Source organism: Acartia tonsa, chromosome 1 (genome assembly GCF_053477335.1).
Source record: "Acartia tonsa isolate MP-2025a chromosome 1, ASM5347733v1, whole genome shotgun sequence".
NCBI lineage: Eukaryota > Metazoa > Arthropoda > Copepoda > Calanoida > Acartiidae > Acartia > Acartia tonsa.
In genome coordinates this window covers 20,029,808-20,051,844 of record NC_137260.1, presented here as the reverse complement: position 1 = coordinate 20,051,844, position 22,037 = coordinate 20,029,808, and the positions used below count along the sequence as shown (strand labels likewise).

Below are 22,037 nucleotides of genomic sequence, written 5' to 3'. Positions count from 1 at the left end.
TTAGACATTGTTTGGAGTAGCTTCAAAATTTGTTAGAGACATAATGATGTGTAAATTTAGTTTCATTTAGTTCTTAGAGATCATTTAATTATTTAAATTACCCTTTCTTCTTTTAGATCCTGAAATATTAGTTATAAAATTATCTTTCACTTTTTTAGATGGACACCTTGTTTTTCTTTGTGAAGAAGACAACAAACAAACAGAGGGAGAGATCATTAGTTGTGTCCTCAATGGGCGCGGAGGGCGGAGTTTGGCTCCCTTGACCCTAGGATGTGTAAGGGGAGAGAGCGGTCTTATGGGAAGTGAGTGCTAGCTCCACTGGCTGATAAGAAAAATGCGCGAAAAAGGAAGGAGGGCGTGGTGGCGAGGGAGTGGTGTGTGGCAGGTATGACCTGACCGGCCACACTGGCCATGGACGGGTATAAAAGGCAGCTATCAGTGTCACAGGTCAGCCAGTCTTTGAGTGTGCTCTAAGAAGGTAACTAATCTTTTCTTTATTTTTACTTGAAACTCATGCTTTTATGTTTTTTTTCTGTAAAATTTTCTTTATCTTTTAGGGGAAAAATGTATTATTTTTTACTATATTCTAGCTACAATTATATTTTTTGTTTAACTTTTTTTTTATAAGAAGTATCCCTTCCTAGATTTAATTTCCTTTTTCAAGTTTTTCCTCAAATTTAATTCTTGCAGAGAATTATCTAAAATTAAAATATTGCTCAACTCATACAAAAAAATTATTTCAATTTCCCTTTTTTACTTATAAAAAAAACATATTTAAATGCAGAATTAAATGTTTCTACTCTGAATTGATGTTATTAAAAGATAGTTCAATTTCCTGAATTTTCAATAGGATATACAATAATCTTTTTACTTTTTTAAGAAAGTATTTGAACGCAGTTGAGAATATCTATGTTTTCCCTTGTTTTAAATTTATAATACAGACAAACAAACCCTACTTTTTACTTATATTAAGGGATATTTTACTTATATTAAGGGATATTTTACTTATATTAAGGGATATTTTACTTATATTAAGGGATATTTTACTTATATTAAGGGATATTTTACTTATATCAAGGGATATTTTACTTATATTAAGGGATATTTTACTTATATTAAGGGATATTTTACACTTCTGATTTTCAGCCAGTAGTTTTTGTTGTTAACAACTCTGATATGTTTTTATTCCAGCATTAAGAAAATAATTCATTTGATCAACTGTATAGGAAACAAGGATGACAACATCCATAAGTAGCGAAGCATAAACAATTAAATAAGAATGCCAAAAACCTGCAAAAAGGCAGTCTGACCGCCATTGATGTGTTCTTGAAACGAAAGGAAATTTAATTTTGATATCTATAACTGAAAAACTTTGGAAATTGGGCCATAAACACCAACTGTATGGAGAAAAATGTGAAAAATAAAAAATAGCCTAAAACCTGCTTAAAGGCAGTCTGACCGTCATAGTTGTTTTCTTGAAACGACAGGAAATTTAATTTTGATTCTATAACTGAAAAAAATTTTGGAAATCGGACCAAAATGTGAAAAATACAAAAATAGCCTAAAACCTGCTAAAAAGCGGTCCTATCGCCATTGATGTTTTATAGTTAATTGTGCTCCTTGATAATGGGAATGTTGTCAAAAAATTTCAGCCTTTTATCTTTTATAGGAGCCGAGAAAATCACGTTTCCCCCAAACTAAGACGGACATACGGACAGACGGACATACGGACAGACGGACATTTCAAATTATAGAGTAGCCTCGCTACTAAAAATACATGAATATCTCTTACTATTTTCTTTTGATTTATAAATTTAAGAAAAATTAATTTTACAAATATTATAATATTATGATGTTATAAACTTCCCCCTTCAAAAAAAAGAAATACAAATTAAAATATCCTAAAAAGTTTCTTTATTCCATTTCGTAATCCCTCAGACTTTTACCTTATTCCCACTTTTCACAGGAATGAGTTTTCTAAAAAATCTTTGAACAGGACATGTAAGGAATGTTTTATTAGATCAAAACTTTTTTTCCCTCCAACTTTATTTCAAATATTTTTAGGATAGATTTTTAAAAGATCTGTAGCCCGAATACTATTAATTAAAAACAAGTCTTAAAGTATTATTTTAAAAACTTGTATTTTCTTTTTATACCTTTAAAAGAGGGAGGGGAAAATCCACTGTAGATTATATTGGTACCCAAAGTTGTTTATACATGCTCTCTCATTTGTTGGCGCAAAAACTTTGATACTTTTATCATATATTGATTGGTTGGTTCAAACAAATGGTTTTAAAACTTTTCAACAAATAATTCAAATTTCCAGAAGGGGCAATTTTGTTTATAATCATTGCAAATGTTCTTCAATTAATCGTTTAAAACTACTTTTTTTCTTCAATCAAATTCTCTTTCCTTGATATTTCGGCTAAGAACTTAAAACTAACCCAAAATCTTTGTTTGAAAAGGTGAAAAAGTTTAACAAATTTTCTCTGTGTTTCAAACTTTTTTCCTCCTTTTAAATTAAAAAAAAATTTACAAAATTAAAGTATTTAGATAGTTATATGATTTGATTTTCCTTCTTCTATTTGATAAAAACTAAGTTCGTAGAATAGAACATAACAAACTAAGATTTTGCTAGAATAGATTACAAAAAGAAGAAGTAATTTCAACAAAATATGTATTTTATTTGAAAAAAATTCTGTTTTGCTTTAAGTAAAGTTAGAGGAAATTTTTCTCTTAAAATCTAATGATTTTGTTTTAATTTAGAAATCTGACTCAACATGCCCGGCCATATCAAGCTAACCAAGACGGGTCAACCCGACCCTGACCCAACTGAGTTTCTGCTCCCCTCTATTGAGATGAAGAGAGCTGACCAACAGAAGCCATATGACTCCAAGAAGTCCGTTTGGATTGCCAACCCCAAGGATGGTGGCTACAGAGAGGGTATTCTCGAGTCTGGAGACTTGGAGGATCCTGCCTCCAAGTGTGTTGTTGCTGTAGGTCACGAGAAGTTCACCCACAAGGGAGCTGAGGTTGGCCGTGTCAACCCACCTAAGTTTGAGAAGTGCGAGGACATGGTCAACCTGACCTTCCTTAATGATGCTTCTGTCTTCTGGAACTTGAAGACCCGTTATCAGGCCAAGATGATCCATACCTACTCTGGTCTTTTCGTTGTTGTTGTCAACCCCTACAAGCGTTATCCTCTGTACACCCACAGAGTCGCCAAGATCTACCTTGGTAAGAGACGTAATGAGGTCCCTCCCCATCTGTGGGCTATTGCCGAGACTGCCTACAGAGGCATGTTGAACAATAAGAAGGATCAGGCTATGTTGATTACTGGTGAGTCTGGTGCTGGTAAAACTGAGAACACCAAGAAGGTCATCACCTATCTTGCCATGGTCGCCACTGGCTCTGGCAAGAAGGCTGAGAAGAAGGTCTCACTTGAGGACCAGATTGTGGCTACCAACCCTATTCTGGAATCCTATGGTAATGCCAAGACCTCCAGGAATGACAACTCCTCCCGTTTCGGTAAGTTCATCCGTATCCACTTCACCACCTCTGGTAAGCTGGCTGGTTGTGATATTGTGTCCTATCTGCTTGAGAAGTCCCGTATCACTGAACAGCAGGAGGTTGAGAGATCCTATCACATCTTCTATCAGCTGCTCCAGCCTTTTGGTGATGGCATTGGTGAGGGTCTGAAGAACAAGTGTCATCTCAGTGAGGACATTTATGACTACATCTATGTGTCCCAGGGTAAGACCAAGGTCGAGTCCATTGATGACAATGAGGAGTTGGAGTACACTGAGGATGCCTTCACTGTGCTTGGCTTTGGTGAGCAGGAGAAGTGGGATTGTTACATGCTGACTGCTGGTGTCATGACTTTTGGTGGTGTTGAGTTCAAGACCAAGGGTCGTGATGACCAGGCTGAGTGTGAGCAGATCGGCCCTGATACCTTCCCTGGCAAGGCTGCTGCCCTCATGGGTGTTGATGCCATGGCTATGATCAAGGCTTTCTGCAAGCCCAGAATCAAGGTCGGTACTGAGTGGGTCACCAAAGGTCAGACCTGTGAACAGGCCACTAATGCTGTTGGTGGTATTGCCAGAGCTATTTTTGACCGTGTCTTCAAGTGGCTGATTGAGAAGTGTAATGAGACACTTATTGATCCTACCCTTAAGAAAAACAACTTCTGTGCTGTGCTTGACATTGCTGGCTTTGAGATTTTTGAGTACAATGGATTTGAGCAGATTTCCATCAACTTTGTCAATGAGAAGCTGCAGCAGTTTTTCAACCACCACATGTTTGTTGTTGAGCAGGAAGAATACGTTAAGGAAGGTATTGACTGGGAGATGGTTGACTTTGGTATGGACTTGCAGGCTGCCATCATTATGTTTGAAAAACCCATGGGTCTGTGGGCTATCCTTGAGGAGGAATCACTTTTCCCCAAGGCCACTGATAAGTCCTTTGAGGAGAAACTGAAGGCTTCCCTTGGCAAGCTTCCCATCTTCCTGAAGCCCCAGTCCAAGACTGACACTCGCGCCCACTTTGCCATTTCTCACTATGCCGGTATTGTGTCCTACAATGTCACTGGCTGGCTTGAGAAGAACAAGGATCCCGTCAATGACACTGTTGTTGAGATCTTTAAGTCTGGCTCTAGCATTCAACTGCTTGTCCATCTTTGGAGAGACCATCCTGGCCAGCCCACAACTACCCCCAAGGAAGAAGGTAAGAAGAAGAAGAAGGGTGGTGGTGGTAAGACTGTGTCCTCTGTGTACTTGGTCTCTTTGACTGAGCTTATGAACACTCTTCACTCTTGCGAGCCCCACTTTGTGCGTTGCCTTGTGCCCAACACCCATAAGAAGCCTGGAGATGTTGAGCCACCTCTTATCATGCACCAGTTGACCTGTAATGGTGTGCTTGAGGGTATCAGAATCTGTATGAGAGGTTTCCCCAACAGAATGATGTACCCTGACTTTAAGTCCCGCTACGCCATCCTGGGAGCCAAGGAGATCAATAGCTCTGGCGACAATAAGACTGCTGTCTATGCTCTTATGGATAAGATTGAGTTTGGCCGTGAGAGATACCGTCTTGGTCACACTCTTGTCTTCTTCAGGGCTGGTGCCCTTGCCTTCCTTGAGGAGAAGCGTGATGACATTGTCCTTCGTCTGCTCAGATACCTCCAGGGTCAGTGCTTGAACAGAATTAGAAACAAAGAGTTCTGCAAGCGCCGCGACCAGAGAGAGCTCATCAAGGTCTGCCAGAGACAATTTAGAAAGTACATCACTCTCAGAGACTGGGGATGGTTTGTTATTATCCAAAAGACCAGACCACTTATTGGCATGCCCAACCCTGAAGAGGAGCTTAGGCTGCTTGAGGAGAAGGCTAATGCCACCTATGGTGTCTACATTGAGAAGGTCAAGCTAAAGGAGCAGCTGCTTGAGGACAACAAGACTATTGAGGCCGACAAGAAGGCTTTGCTGAAACAAATTGAGGCTGAACAGGGTAACCTGTCTCAGTACCACGAGAGACAGGCCAAGACCTCTGCCCAGAAGGCTGACCTTGAGATCCAGCTGCAGGAGGCCCAAGACAAGCTGACCAGAACTGAGCAGCAGAGAGTTCAAGCCACTACTGACAAGAAGGCTCTTGAACAAGAGTGTACTGCTGTCAAGAAGGACATTGAAGACTTGGACATTGCCATCCAAAAGTTGGAACAGGAGAAAACTAATAGGGACCACACCATCAGGTCTCTCAATGATGAGATTGCCAACCAGGATGAGGTCATCAACAAGCTGAACAAGGAGAAGAAGCACATTTCTGAGAATGGTGCCAAGGCTGCTGAAGACCTGCAGGTTGCCAATGACAAGGTTGACCACCTGAACAAGATCAAGCAAAAACTTGAGCAGACCCTTGATGAACTTGAGGGCTCTCTGGACAAGGAGAAGAGAAGCAGAGGTGATATTGAGAAGCAGAGAAGGAAAGTTGAAGGTGAGCTGAAGGTCACCCAGGAGACTGTCTCTGAGTTGGAGAGATCCAAGAAGGAGCTTGAGGCCCATATTTCCCGCAAGGAGAAGGAACTTGGTGGCCTCTCCAGCAAGCTTGATGATGAACAATCTCTTGTTGGCAAGGTGCAAAAGTCCATCAAGGAGCTGCAGGGACGCATTGAGGAGATGGAGGAGGAGCTTGAGGCTGAAAGACAGGCCCGTGCCAAGGCCGAGCGTCAGCGCTCTGACCTTGCCCGTGAGCTTGAGAGCCTTGGTGAGAGACTGAACGAAGCTGGAGGTGCTACCGCTGCTCAGATTGAGCTCAACAAGAAGCGCGAGTCTGAGGTTGGCAAGCTGAGGAAGGATCTTGAGGAGTGCCAGATCCAGCATGAGGCTACTCTGGTCTCCCTGAAGAAGAAGCACCAGGATGCTGTTGCTGAGATGACTGAGCAGATTGACCAGCTCAACAAGATGAAGGCCAAGTAAGATAATAAAACTTTTTATTTAAATTTTTTCTCTCTTTCTTTTAATCAAATTCAAAATATTTTAAACTATTGTAATTATAATGATTACCTTTTCATCCAGGATTGAAAAGGACAAGGGCCAGATCATGAACGAGATTGCTGACGTCAGGGCCGCCACTGAAGAGGTCAATAGATCCAAGGTAAACCTTATTAAAAATATTAACACAGAGTTGAGGAGTATTGTAGCTTTGTGTAACAACTCTTCGCTTTGTAACAAATTGTAAAAGTTTATTCTTAAAAGAAAAAAGTAACTTTTATGATATGCTAATAAAGAATTTTATTGTTCTTTTGTTAAAAGCAAATTTTAATTTTAAAGTATGGTGTAGACGTTTTCTCTAAGATGTTATTAATGTTTCATGAATCCAAGCTTCTAATTTTGTTTTCCCTTTCTATCTTATTTTAATGCCTTCTTTCATTTGTTGCCCCCTAAGGACCTCCAAAACATTGATCTTTAAAAAGTTTGTGTGTATGGGACAATTGCGCTGCTCATTCATAATAAATCAGCTGATTTTCAAACCCAATTAATTTGTATTAAACAATAAAAATCCTTTCTAACTTACTTAAACCCATTGATTTAAAATTTTTTTATGCATTATAATTGATTTTAAGATTCTTGATTTTTATCTGAAAAGAAATCGTTTTAATGATGATTCTAATTTTAATTAAAACTCCAATACTTCATTGCAATGGACAGTAAAGGATAAATATTCTTATTAAAAAGATAGAAGGGAAAGGAAACAAGAAGACAAAATAGGCATTACATTACAATTTGAACCATCTGTTGGTATTATGAAATAACAAATTGTTTAAATATTCTCCCCCCCCCCTTCTCCACCTCCTTGTTTAATATTCTACTGTTCTATGCGAATTATATGTATATGTCATAAATTAGATTCGACTATTTGATTTCTAGAATATTTGTCTGTGTGTCCCTCTATGAGGAAAAATGCAAGCAAATTTCTTGTGCACCCTCAAAATTTTATTAAATGCTTATCAGGATATAGAGATACCTTAAGCTTTTCCACAAGTTATAAAGTTCCGTTCACAATATCCTATTATAGAAATTATGTAACATAATATTGCTGTACTATCATGTTAACAATCATTTACACTTTCCTTCAAAAAAATCATTCTTGTCTAGTAGATTTCTAGACGAAACAGTTCTTCTTTTGGGGGCAATTTTCCTCCAATATTTACCAAAGGCATAATTTTACACTTAAGAATTAAGATTAAATTATTTTCAATTTTCCTATCCCTCTATTCCTGGGAAGAAACGCAGTGAAAGATGATATTACAAAAGGATCATTTTATCTTTCTCACTTGCTGTAAAATTATTAATTTTTATTATTTAATTAAAATCAAAATCTGTTTTGTACAAATTTGACACTTTTTCGCTTGTTTTCGCAGAAAAATATATTTAAAACTTGAAAGTCCTTAAGTTTTAGTATTTAGTTATTAAATTTAATTTTAAATCATTTTAATCTACAAGCAATAGGGTATATTTAGATACTAATTTTTATCATACAGATAGGGATGGCAATACGTCAAATTTTTGGACCGGATTCGGATTCTTACAAGAATCCGTCCCCAAAAAAGGCGGATTTCCGCGGATTCCGGATTCTTGTTTTTGGCGGATTCGGATTCCAGATTCTAGCAATATTTTAAAAGGCTTTTTTTTAAATTAATTAATTTAAGTGCTACTTATGTCCTAAAAATTAATGTTCTTGGTGTTCTCTATAATTAACTTCCGAGAATCAAAGCAGATTTGAAAAGATATTATATATAATGATGATAATCTTTGCCTTCAAAAATGCGGAGTTGAAAGAAAAAACTCAAGACGCTAATTTTAGCCTACTAATTAAGAATCCAAATCCGCTATTAAAAATCGGATTCCGGATTCGGATTCCAAAATTGGCTAAAAATTGTGCGGATTCCGGATCCCGGATTCGGATACGGATTGCCAACCCTACATACAGACGTTCTTAAATATGTATTCTATAAAAAAGCTGCGCATTATTAAAGATTTATGAAAATTAGACTTTAAATTTATAAGCAACGTTTAAACTTTACTTAGAAATGACTCAACCATAACTTTAAAAAATCAATTATAAAAAATGTTTTGCATTTACTGTTTATTAAGCATTATTTACTAAACTGGACAATAGTTTACATAGAGTGCATAGATTATAGTAAAGTAATGTCATGGTTCTTTTTATTTTTTTTATGGAGATTTCTTCTGTAATTATTCATACGAAATTTTTTTTTCTGCGAAGGAAAGTTATAAGTAGATAAATAAATAAAGATATTTTATTCATTCTAGGTAATTTTATTTGAAAATGTGTTGCTTCTGTTTTAATTAAAAGTTTTATTTATTTATTAATTTTGTAAAGTTTAGTTACTATCAAAAGCTATGCTTAGGTCAAGGTGCTTTTAATTATCAAAAAATTTCAAGTATTGAAATTTTTCTTAAAATTTTATTCTTTTTTTTGGTATTAATAAGTCCTTATTTAGGCTTCCGCCGAGAAGTCCCACAAGGGTCTGTTGAACCAGCTGAATGACCTGAACAAGCGTGTTGAGGAGGCCAACCTCACCCTCGGAGACTTCGAGCAGAACAAGAGAAGGCTGGCGGGAGAGAACGCCGACCTGCTCAGACAGCTACAGGTAAAATTTTGCGCGGTTTTTCTTGTTGATGCCATTTTTGTAGCAGCGTATATTTTTCATAAATTTTCTTTGTAGAAATAGCACTCGTTTTCGGACGAATTTTTGTCTTAAAATATGCGTTTATGAACTTTTATAGAATGTAATTAAATTATTTCAAATTAGGTGATAAAAATGACCTAATTAAACTTAAATTGTACAGTACTGTACATGTGAAATATTGCAAGTACTAATAAAAAGAAATCCTCCAAGTGCCAATATAATAAAATTATGATATACTATTACTAAAATAATCCTAATGTAATATGTTTAAAAACATGATTTCATATAAGATTAATTCTGCATTACTAATTAAATATTAATAGGATTATGCTAAATTTATTTAATACATTGTTTAATTCACAAAATCATTCATTTCATTTTTAAATTCCATTTTATTGTAGGAGCTTGACAACGCCGCTGGCCTGCTGATAAAGACCAAGTCCGCCCTTGTGTCCGCCCTGGATGAACAGAAGGCTCTTGCCGACGAGGAGGCCAAGGAGCGTGTCTCTCTGCTCGCCAAGTTCCGCAACTTGGAGCACGAGTGCGATGGCCTTAAGGAGAATCTTGATGAGGAGACTGTTGCCAAGGAGAACCTTGCCCGTCAACTGAACAAGGCCCAGAACGAGTCTGATATGTGGAGACAGAAGTACGAGATTGATGGCATTGCCAAGGCTGAAGAGTTGGAGATGTCAAAACTGAAGCTGCAGGCAAGACTGTCAGAGTCCCAGGCCACTATTGAGAACCTGAATGGCAAGCTCGGTCAGCTTGAGAAGGCCAAGAACAAGCTCAGCGAAGAGCTTAACGAGACCAGTGTCATGCTTGACCAGGCCCAGATTCTGAACTCCTCCATGGAGAAGAAGGCCAAGCAGTTCGACAGAATTGTCGCTGAATGGAAGCAGAAGGTCGATGGTCTTTCTATGGACCTTGATGTGTCCCAGAAGGAGACCCGCAACGCCTCATCTGAGCTGTTCCGCGTGAAGAACGCCTATGAGGAGTCTGTCCTTCAGCTTGATGAAGTCCGTCGTGAGAACAAGAATCTGTCCACTGAGATCAAGGACATCATGGACCAGATTAGCGAGGGTGGTCGCTCCATCCACGAGATTGACAAAATCCGCAAGCGTCTTGAGGCTGAGAAGATGGAGCTTGAGGCTGCCCTCAGTGAGGCCGAGGGTGCTCTTGAGCAGGAGGAGAACAAGGTGCTGCGCGCCCAGCTGGAGCTGACCCAGGTCAAGCAGGAGATTGAGCGCCGTCTGGCTGAGAAGGATGAGGAGTTTGCCTCTACCAAGAAGAACTTCGGCAAGGCCATTGAGGGCATGCAGATGACCCTTGAGTCTGAGACCAAGGCCAAGGTTGAGGCCCTTCGCATGAAGAAGAAGCTGGAAACCGACGTTGTTGACCTCGAGACCGCTCTTGAGCATGCCAACGCCGCCAACATGGAGAGTCAGAAGACCATCAAGGGCATCCAGCTTCGACTGCGCGACGTCCAGGTCAAGCTTGAGGATGAGAACCGCGCCAAGGAGATTGCCCGTGACAACCTGATGGCCGCTGACCGCCGTGCCCACGCCAACCAGAACGCTCTGGAGGAGGCCCGCACTCTGCTGGAGCAGGTTGACCGCAACAGGCGCATGCTGGAGCAGGAGCTTGCTGACACCAATGAGACTCTTGGAGACCAGACCTGCACCAACCAGGCTCTGACTGGCGCCAAGCAGAAGTGCGAGAACGAGATCAACACTCTTTCTGTAAGTATTTATTTCCTACATTTTTTAACATCCATCTCACACTAAGATTAAATGGGATTTCAATAACTCTTTTGTCAAAGACAAGGGCTAGGTAAACCTTCTATCTATATCTAAATGTTCTTATAGTATGCAAAGTAACAATTTTAGAAGAAAACTTGGAGAATCCTAATTCTCCCTTCCCAGAGTTTACAGTATTATACTATTTTAAAAGTAGGGTTGTCAAACATTTTCAAATTTCTTATTTAAAAAATACCAATTTTGTTTCTAACTTTTCTACCAGTCAAAATATAGTTATTGTCAACAAAGTAAATAGTACTTTTTGTTTTAGAAAAATATTAATTTTGATTAAAAGAAATGTGGAGGCAAAATAATTTTTTTCAACTTCAAAAATCCTCGAGTATTTTTCTGGTTCTTTTAAATAGTGTTCTTTAACTTTCATAGGATTATCAAATCCATTTGAAGCCTAAATAATTTTCCTTCTTTGGTGTATTTCACCATCTGGTTGTATCATAATCTGGAGTTGTTCACATAAAATCTCAAAAAATATTTATAGGGAAACAATTTTAAGAATATAAACGGCTAAAATCCGTGTTACATAAAAAATTTAATCTTTTTTGGTTTTAAAACAAATTTTTAAGCTTCTCAAATATATCTTTTTATATCATTGAATGCCTTGTTTAATAATTTATGGTTGGCCATACAAAGCTTCCCTTCAAAGCACATGAACGAACATACATCTAACTATTTTCAAATATTTTTTTGCAATTTCGTGGAAACATTTTGTAATCCTTTAACAACTCCTTTCTACTTCTATTCATCTTACCCCCAAAAGTTTAGGATTAATCAGGGAGGAAGGGATAAGTTATTTTAATATATCTTCCCCAATTTTACTTGAGCAAAACTTTAAAGGAAAATTTAATCTTCTCTCCACATTGACATCAAGAAGTTTTAAGGTTTTGGCAGTTTTTCTCCTTCATCTATGATCTATGATTTAAACCCTTATAGTTTTCAACCTTCATTACCCTATCACTATATCAATGAAAATTAACCATATTTAGCACACTTAGCATGTATTTATGTATTCCTAAGTTTCAAAGAACATAATTCATCTAATTTACACTTCCTTATTCTTCATTTCATTCTAATTTAATTCTTCATATTTCACAAAAACATTTTCGCAAGAATTTTTAAAATGTGCCTAAAAGTTTATTATTATTTACATAGCTATTCTAATATTATTAATGACCTCTGAAGTTGATATAATTTTTTCATTTCAGCATGACCTCGATGAGATGGCCTCCGAGGCTCACATGTCCGAGGAGAAGGCCCAGCGCGCCATGATCGACGCCGCCCGTCTTGCCGACGAGCTGCGCGCCGAGCAGGAGGCCGCCATGATGCTTGAGCGCGACCGCAAGCTGCTGGAAGCCCAGGTGAAGGACGCCAACGCCCGCCTGGACGAGGCCGAGCAAAACGCCCTGAAGGGAGGCAAGAAGGCCATGGCCAAGATGGAGACCCGCATTCGCGAGCTCGAGTCCGAGCTGGATGCTGAAAACAGGCGTTGCGCTGATGCCCAGAAGAACCTGCGCAAGTCTGAGCGCCGCATCAAGGAGCTGACCTACCAGCAGGACGAGGACAGGAAGAACCATGAGCGCATGCAGGGTCTTATTGACCAGCTCCAGGTATACACATATATTGGTAGCTTAGTGACAGAATTAGAGTAGTTCTACATTGTACATATTATAAAAAGAGAAATGAATCAAGTAATAAATAGAAAAAATAGTGATATAGATGATTAGATAGCTTGATAAGCATGAAAGGATTGATTAATATAAATAAATAGAAATACAGAAATATAGACAATAAGATATAAAGTTAACTACCTAAGCAAAAATAAATTCAATAAAAAGATAAAACATTGCATAAAAACTTCACAGTAAGGATCTTTATAGAAAATGTAATTTCCAAGAAACATTTAAAATCAATCATGCTTTAACAACCTGTGTTTTATTGCAGGGTAAGGTGAAGTCCTACAAGAAGCAGATCGAAGAGGCCGAGGAAATCGCCGCCCTCAACCTCGCCAAGTTCAGACAGGTTTGTCTTGATTTATTGACAAAACAATAAAACATTAAATATGTAATATAATATTCAGAACAATAATTTTCATCCAAATTCTAATCCTTTTTAGTTCTATTTTAAAAATCTATATTTAGTCAAAAAGAAGTTTTTGCAGATTTTTAAAAAATACATTAATTATTTTCATATTTAGGTACAGACCAATCTGTCTGACTCAGCTGAGCGTGCAGATCTTAATGAGCAAGCCCTCGCCAAGATGAAGGCCCGTGGACGCTCTGTCGGACCCCAGTAAACCCGCAACCAACAGACAACCAACCAACGACCATCGGATAACTGATTAAATGAACGTCGATTAATGCCCTGTTTAGCAGCACAGCTGTTTTATAATTTAGATTAGTATAGTGCCCCTGCCATAGTTGGTGCTTGCTATCATTGTTATTTCTAGAATCCATGATTAAATTGTAAGAAAAAATGTAATAATTTTTATAAGATAATTGTTACATTATCTTCTCTGCATGATTAAAAAACCAAACAAAAAATAAATATAGATGTTAGCAAAGTATATTTTTGTTTGTTTACTACAATATTGTGTATGATTGTTACAGGGTTGTAGAAGCAAAGCTACTCTACAGTTCTTTGAGTTAAGGTGTCCGATAAATAACTTGCTTTTAGTGCATGGTTAATAAGGTACAATTCCAGTGAATATGCTTGAACTCATAGGCAAAACATGCTACCAACCATTGCATTGAGAGTGTTAAAAAAAGAAGAAAAAAAACTGAAACTTAAAGATAAACACATTTCCTCCATACCGTTTCTATCAGAAACTCAGACTTACATTTTGAGTCATAGAGTAAATTCGCTACTAAAAATTAATAATACAAAGTCAAAGGGAAAGAAGAGGGGTTTTCAATGTGCTGGATAAAGAAATAGATATTTGAAAAAAAAATTTTACTTTGGATATGTTAGTTTTGCTTATGTACTGATCAAAACTTTTTATCCAATTCCAAAATTTTAAAAATTTTTGTTTCCAGATAGTAATCTTTTATTTAAAGGAAAACTATTTATCCTTAAACTTTACCTCTGGTTGAAAATATTTAAAGTTGAGACTACAAGTGTCATCTCATAACATAATTTTTTATCGTAATTGTTAAAAAAACGAATAGGATATTTTTTGTTAACTTTTGACTTGCAAAAAAGTAGAGGGCAAAATAGATATGTTTTAGATGAAATAACCTTTTCCCTTTATGAATGGGAATTGCATTTTTGTAAACATATCAAAACAGTTTTTTTGTTTAACTTTGTCAAAACTTGAGGGCTCTGAAAGGAGTTTCTTTTGAACCACATCCAAATGTTTCATTATTAAGATAGCGTTAAACATACAGAAACATCACAGTAAAAATATTAAAACTTGTATCTTAATATTAAAAACCAGTCTTTGGTAAGTCAACGTATGACGAATGATTTTCTACTTTAAAAATGTATTTCAATTTTGCCTTGCACTTAATACATGAAGATGTTGTTAAACATCTATAATTATTACATTTATCTTTTATTAAATCATGTATACAAAATTTAAATTTTTCCATAAAAACTAAAAATTTAAGGACAAAATAATGTTAGTTTCACAGGATTATATTAATTTGTTAAAAAGAGAAAAAAATTGTATCACATGATTCGAGTTGAACTAAAACTTAGCTTTGAAGCAAATTATTGTAAAGTTGCTGCGCCTATGTTTTGTGTTAGATTATTGGAATACTAAATACTTAGTTTTGCAGCAGAAGGGGCCAAATGAAAAACTTTCTTTCAGAGTTTAAACAAGGATAACATAGTCCATTTGTTTACCATACATTTTAGAATAAACAAGAAAAAATTATATTGTTATCGTTGTTATGAAAGCAGAAACGATTCTGTAAATTTTCTTTTGGTTATTAAATCAACATAGATGTATGTATTTTCATTCATTAGAATATCAAAATTAGATTAACCATATATTTTTATGGACTTTTGAATGATGCTAATTTGTCAGCTATTTCTACTTTAATTTAATGCCATAAATTTTATATAACTACAATACAAAACATTTTGATAATGCCTTCTGTTTGTCGAAATATAATCGTTATGGTTACCGATATAGTTTTTGTTTTTACTCGCAATTATTTTTCGACGGTTAAGAAATTAAAGTGAAATATTATGTAATGACTGATTAACAACTTAATATTCAAGTTCAATTATACACTTTAATTTAAATTCAATTAATAAAGTACTTTTAATAATTAATAGCTTTCTATGCATTTGTAAAAAGTGCATTTAAAATGTTTGTTTTGTTCAAGGTGGAACCTAAATTAATTTTATAAAGCCCAAATACAAGGCTGATTTTATGTGTAGTTAATAAAGAACTTTAAATCATCAAAATTAACTCAGTTAAAAATCTTCCAATTTAATACTAAGTCTTGAAATCTTCAGAAAAGTGAAAATTCGCATAATTTTTTTTTATTTTTTTGACCTTCAATTCACCTATAATGGTGTTCTATAAATCTGTAGACTATAAAAAGTTTTTTTGTTTATCTAAAGATCTCAGAAATACAGGTGAAATCTTGATAAATGTCTTAGGGTGGTTTAGGAATTTTTTTTTACATCCAATGCCCTTCCCTAGGTAGTAAATCAACTAGTAATACATATATCAGAAAAGCATTATTCTTTTTATTTTGATGTTTTTTTTTGATGAAGTTACTTCTTATTATTTATACTTGATCTTAATATAGTAATTTCTTTTTTTGATTTAACTTTTTTTTGCTGAATCATACTGCCTTCTTCGTGTTATATGTATTGTAAAACAAGGATAATTTTTTAAAACGTAGTCTAGCTATATTTGATTATGCAACCCAGCACAAAGAAGCTTAGGTAGCGGTGAAAAACTAGAATAAAAATATAACAAAAATATCCAAAGAACCTAGGCACTGACGAACAAACTATATCTAAATGTTAGCTCAACTTCTAAAACTGTAAAAAATGGAGGTTTAGATCGGATTTTCGGCTAATCCTTTTTTGGCTTTTAATCAAGAAAATTAGAAAACATCACATTAATTAAAGTATTTAGTTTACATTTTTTTAACCTTAATTATTACAACCTTATAGTCTTCAAGAAAAATATAGTGATACCAAACTTAAATTAGGCAATGGCATAATGTTCTTGAGAAGCAAAAAATATGACTTTAGGTCACAGGTTTTCAGAAGCACTGGAAAAAATTAGAGTGTTTTCCCTAAAACACCGAGCCCCTACCAACTTATTTTTCAAGTAATTTTGAAAATAAGGTTTTTTTTTCTTATGCCTAATCCTCGCGAGAGGCTCTAACCATTTGGTGCTACCAAGTACCCAAAATAACTTAACCTTACATGACCTAAAGTAAACAAACATATCCAAGCACATTCATTTTATGTTTATACTTCTAACTGAAAGATTTAATTTGTCTTTGTTATATTTATTAAAATAAAAATGTTTTTGTACATTTCTATATTTCTATTTATAATATCTTACGACAAAAAAATATTCTTGCAATTGTCATTTGTTTGTTTAAAAATACAATGACTATATAATTTATTTTCATAATATTATATTATTTTAAACTGCTTAAAGTTACACAATTTTTTTGTTTTAAAACCACTGCATTATAGTATATTTGCTGATATGCAAAGTAAACGTGTAAAAAAAGGGTTGCATAAGGTGGATACATATTTACCAAATGCATAAGAATTGGTAGCAATAGTTTTTTAAATATTTTGTCTTGTCTGTAAAATGTACCTTATGATAAAGATTCAGATCAACTTACGAGTTTATTCAACAATTATAATTAACTTGTGTAGAATGACTTCTATGGGGTCCTAACGATTGACCCGATTAAGAGAGAAAATGAAACATTTTATCATTATTAACGTAATACTTTAGATACGCATATAGATTAGTTTTTTACTGATTTATTGAGCTTGAACAATTAAAACTATGTTCCCGGCACTAAACGAATGCTCATTATCACAGATATATTGACAATCTAAGGTTGTTCTAAATTTTACTACGAAAATCTCTGAAAAAAGATAAACTTATTAAATAAAATATTCTCGTAAAATTATAACAACCATTTAAAATACATTAAAATTAATATTAACGTAAATCACACAAACAATTATATTAACCTCTCACAACCAAAAAACGTGCTAAACTGAATATGTTTGCCGACACAGAATAGCATGATGAAATATTTAAACAACAACAAACGCGGCATATCCAAGAAACTGCGCTTCAAATGTCGTCGTTGTTCCAAGAATAAAACAACGAACGCGGCATCACCAATAAACTGCGCTTCAAATGTCGTCGTTGTTCTAAGAATAAATATTGTCTTTAGTTTGAAGCGAAATTATTATAAGTTTTACAACATTCCCGCCAAGGGAAGAGCTTCAAACCAGCTTCTGCAACAATTAGAAGATAGAAACTTCATACATCACTCAAATTGAAACATGAATCTCAACACCTTGAGGTATTAAACCAGGACTTAAGGAGTCCTCAAAATATAAACTGATCAACAAACACATAGAATTAAGGTATGTAACCAGAACTAATGGAGTTCTCATTAGGTGTGCGTTAAAGAAACAAATACAACCCACCTTTAATAATGTCTTCTGGAGGAACTCTTGTGAGATCTTCTTCTTAGAACTTCCTCATTGCCATTCAGCTGATCTCTCAGATCCCTTGGGAACTTATTAGGATTCCTCTGGGATAACACATGTCTAGCATCATTGTGCTGCAATCTCTTTAGACCTCTAGTATAGTCTCTTACAATTCTATTACTAGAGGTAGAACTGGAAGGTGTAGGCTCTGTCTCATTATCCTTCTGTCTCTCCCCAACAGTAACAGACACATCTCTCAAAACTCTTAGCTGCTTCATTTTCCTGAACTCTCTATTATTTAGAGCATCAGGATTATACCTCTTAAAAGTATTCATCCTAGCCTTTCTCTCCAATGCCCATTGCCTATTTCTCTCAGTATTCTTACCAGGCATAGCTTCATACACAGATTGGGCTAAACCCACTCTGTCCTCAGACTCATAAAAAACCTTATCATTCAAGAAATTCATTCTTCTCTTGGGTAGAATCCCAGATACAGAATCCTCAATCCTCTTTAACTGTGCTCTGGTATTATCTTCTCTCTTTGTTAAGACCAGATCCAAAATTCTAACACATGTCTTCTTTTCTCTCAATCTGAGTAGGCAGCCTCTCATGTAATCATATGCTCTGATGTGCTGAACCCAAAATTCACCAGCTTCCTTAGTATCCAGAGTAGACAGTTTAGACAGAAGAGAGTAGATATTAGCCGGATCAAGTCTTCCCCATTCACACAATGCTGGAATGATTTCACGACCATTTTGAGGTCTAGGAGACTTAATCTCATTCTTCAAAGCAATATCCACACTGAACTCATAAACAGAAGTGGAAAACTGGGGGCTTGGCTGAAGATCAATCTGTAGACATGGCTCACCAGAATCATCAATTACATATTCCCTCTTGAACAACAGATCATATCTATTGGCTAGCAAGTCTGGCCTTGGAGTTGGCTGTTCACACATAAAGTCAGGCAGGTGGACTCTCTCTAACACAGCAAACTGATTGAAAAATACATGTCTGGCATGATGCAGATATCTTTCACCACCACATTGGGGTACAGGAATATTAGAATACAAATCAGCTAGATTCTCAAGAAGAGGGTTAAATCCAACTTTGATTGATCTCAGCAAATCTGCTCTAGTCTTAGCATTACATATTGCATCAGTGTCATCAATGCAAGTATTAATCAGAGCTTTAGCTACAAAGTAAGAGAACCAACAGTTGAATGAATCCTGAGTCATTCTCAAGGAGTATAAAGTCAAATCAGGATCAGGAAAGAGATTTCTAATCAGGGTGCCCACCAGAACCTGGTAAATTTCAACCATACTTCTAAGCCTTGCTTCTAAGTAATACCAGATAAATAAAGGTTGCTCAGAACCAGCCCATGCCCATCTTTGATCCATGAATTCAATACCAACTGGAAAGGGACTTCCATTGCAGACTACAGACAGCGAGAAAATATCAAAGCTGTCCATTCTGCATCCTGCAGCAACAGCTAGACTTCCCAGGTCAAAGGCCTTGAAATTGATACTAACTCCATAGAAATCTTCAAGAAAAGAGGTTAGTAATTTGACTTGATGATCTGCATTATCCATGTACACAACAGGCCTAGCTTTCAGGAACTCAAGAACTTCATTAGGCATATCACTGAATGTAAAGGTAAATGATTGGCACTTCGGGACATACTGATCATGGGTATCCTCTGGTACCCTGTCCCAGGGAAATTTTATGGTAAGGGTGGTTGTGTAACCATCAGAAAAGGTTATTCCAACAGGTACTTCAACTAATGTTTTGTCATCAGCATTGACTTCAACAGTATGACACTCCTTCCCATCTTTCTTGGCTGACAGAAGATCAAAATAGGCTTGTCTTGGTATTTTCACTGTTTGAATGAAGCATGGAGCATTGAGTGTATGGAAAAATGATCTTGACTGAGCATTGAGTGCATTATTCAGCCTGGACAGTGTAGAGGACAACTGCCTCTTACTGTAATCACCCATCAGGATCAGCATATGAGTCATTTTGTCTGGTACTAGTTGTTTGTTCATAACAGGCTGATTCCATGATCTAGTGTAATATTGATCAGTGTAGAGTGAGGTATTTAGTGGTGAACCTCTAGGTAGGATATCAGAGATGTTCCAGTTATCTTTGATTTTCAGATGTTGCTCATAGATTCTTAAACAGGAGTATGCACTGGACTCCTCATTTTCATCCTTAAAGATGTCAGACTCATCATAGAGTACATTTTCATATTTTTCTGATTTTTCAGAAAACAATTTTCTTTGGTAGGATTCAGTCAGAAAAAGCTCTTCTCCACCTAAATCCTTTGGGTCTCTGCTTTTCAGTCTTTCATCCAAATACTTTCGCTTTGAAATTGGATCTGGTGCAGACATTATAAAATCTATTAAACAATCACATAATTATATTTAAAATAGAAATATTTGGTGTGCCGGGAATTAAACATAAAATTAACTATCTATCTTAATGATAAAAACAATAAAATGAATTTTATTTACATAGTATAAAATATTTTTATAAAATTACACATTCAATAAGTGATTAAAAGATAGTAGAGATGAATAAATACAAAAAAAACATCCAGATTTACTTAACAGTATTGATACTTTGAAAGAATTCTTTAGAATTGAGGTTAAGATCTGTCACAGATGAAATAACACACACATCTCTTGGTGATCTCTCAACAAACCGGATAACACACTTCTTTCCAGAAGTGTTTGGATAGGAAATAAGGACTCCTCTTCCATTTTTGATGATATCTACAACCTTGCCTAACTTCCACTTCTCTAACTTATTATTGATGTTATCAAGAAATCGAAAAACAACAATATCCTCCATCTTCACTTCATCAGTATGGCTCATTTTGATAGGTTTAGGAATGAGATGGTGCATACGATCTAGAAGAAGTTGGTACCAATATGACTGAATAGATTCCAGGCGTTTTAAGAGATGAGTGGGGCATGATGATTCTGTCAGATGCATCGGTCCTTCAATAACTCTATTGTGTGATCTGCCAAGTTTAAATCGGTTTGGTGTGAGTATATCCCACCCAAAGTCAGCTGAATTAGATTGGTCAGCTCTTGCCAGGGGTATATCATCTATCTCTGATGCCATCTTGCTGAAGATTGTTTCCCATTGTATGGGGGTAAGAGCAATATCTGTGTTGATAGCTGATTTATTAAGCATGTCCCTGAGGGTTCTAATTTTTCTTTCAACTCTTCCTCTTTCCATATGGCTTTTAGAAGTGGATGGATAAACTTCTATGCCAAGGGACTCCCGTAATTGATGATTAGCATCACGCAAAGTGAATTCTACTTTATCCAAGCTTGTCAACTGTGTGCCCTGGTCGACAAATAGGCATGAGGGTACTCCATGTCTGCCAGAATGCCTTTCAAGAGCCATTACAACATCTTGGGTTTCTAATCCTTCTAGTACTAGGATACTAGTTGCAGATGACAAGAGACATACTATGACTAAAGCATAAATTTTCACTTCAGGTTGAGACCTTGTAGACCGAGAGTTTCTGAAAGGCTTTGATTTAAAGCCATATACTATGTCACACATAGAGTGGTAGAAAGCAGGTACTATTTGATATCTAGATTGAGGATGGTTACCCATTTCTAATTCAAGCGTTTTCTTCAACAGCATACGGCAGCGAGGGCAATTCCTGCGAACTTCTTGAATAATCCTCCTTGGATTATTGATGGGAAATACATACTTCATTAGCTCATTTAACGTGGCTTCATTTCCAGCATGCTTCCTGGTCTTGTGGTGAATTTCCATCAATAATGAAAAGAACAAGTCAGAATCAGCTGATACAATAGGTAACACACCTTTTATCATATTTCCATCAAAAAATACTTTGAAGTTTAGGTCTTTCTGGATTACCTCGGCATCTGCTGGGATTCTTCCATGAGCGTAGAATATACCATCTTTCTCTTCGTAATCCTGCAATTTAACCTTATTTAGTTTTGACAGCAAGATACAAGTTTCAATACGGAGAAAATGATTAAAAGATTCAATGCTGAGAATCTTAAAGTACTCAGGAGGAACACCATTAGAAGCTGCTATAGCAGAGCACTTTTTACAATCCTGGGACTGGTGGAGTCCCCTGCTCTGATGGGCTTTGTGTTTGACTGACCAGATGAAGTCAAGTACTTTAGTCATAATTCTTATTGATTTAGAAAATCCATTCTTAATTACATCAATAGGTGATGTAGAAACCCTGCCGGCTTTAGCAACGAAAGAATGGAAATTGGTATTACATGAACATTCTAGACAATGTTGAACTACATTTGAGATGCCAAAGCATTGCTCTATTAGAATCTGGCCATTATGTTGAGGGCAACCAC

General features: G+C 36.1%; 1 protein-coding gene across 1 annotated transcript; it reads left to right on the top strand.

Moving 5' to 3' along the window:
* The first annotated feature begins 331 nt into the window (after positions 1-331).
* LOC145314553 (myosin heavy chain, muscle-like) lies at positions 332-13,576 on the top strand. The gene is made up of 8 exons (XM_080154524.1): positions 332-478; positions 2,767-6,460; positions 6,564-6,642; positions 9,014-9,163; positions 9,604-10,941; positions 12,219-12,620; positions 12,955-13,032; positions 13,208-13,576. The coding sequence occupies exons 2-8, from the start codon at positions 2,781-2,783 to the stop codon at positions 13,304-13,306; spliced, it is 5,826 nt and encodes a 1,941-aa protein (XP_080010650.1). The 5' UTR covers positions 332-478; positions 2,767-2,780; the 3' UTR covers positions 13,307-13,576.
* The last annotated feature ends 8,461 nt before the right edge of the window (positions 13,577-22,037 follow it).

Bases quoted from the DNA above. Each gene is read 5' to 3' on its own strand.
- LOC145314553 (XM_080154524.1), top strand. From the start codon at position 2,781: ATGCCCGGCCATATCAAGCTAACCAAGACGGGTCAACCCGACCCTGAC. The intron at 6,461-6,563 runs GTAAGATAATAA...CTTTTCATCCAG, and splicing joins CTCAACAAGATGAAGGCCAA to GATTGAAAAGGACAAGGGCC. The intron at 12,621-12,954 runs GTATACACATAT...GTTTTATTGCAG, and splicing joins GTCTTATTGACCAGCTCCAG to GGTAAGGTGAAGTCCTACAA.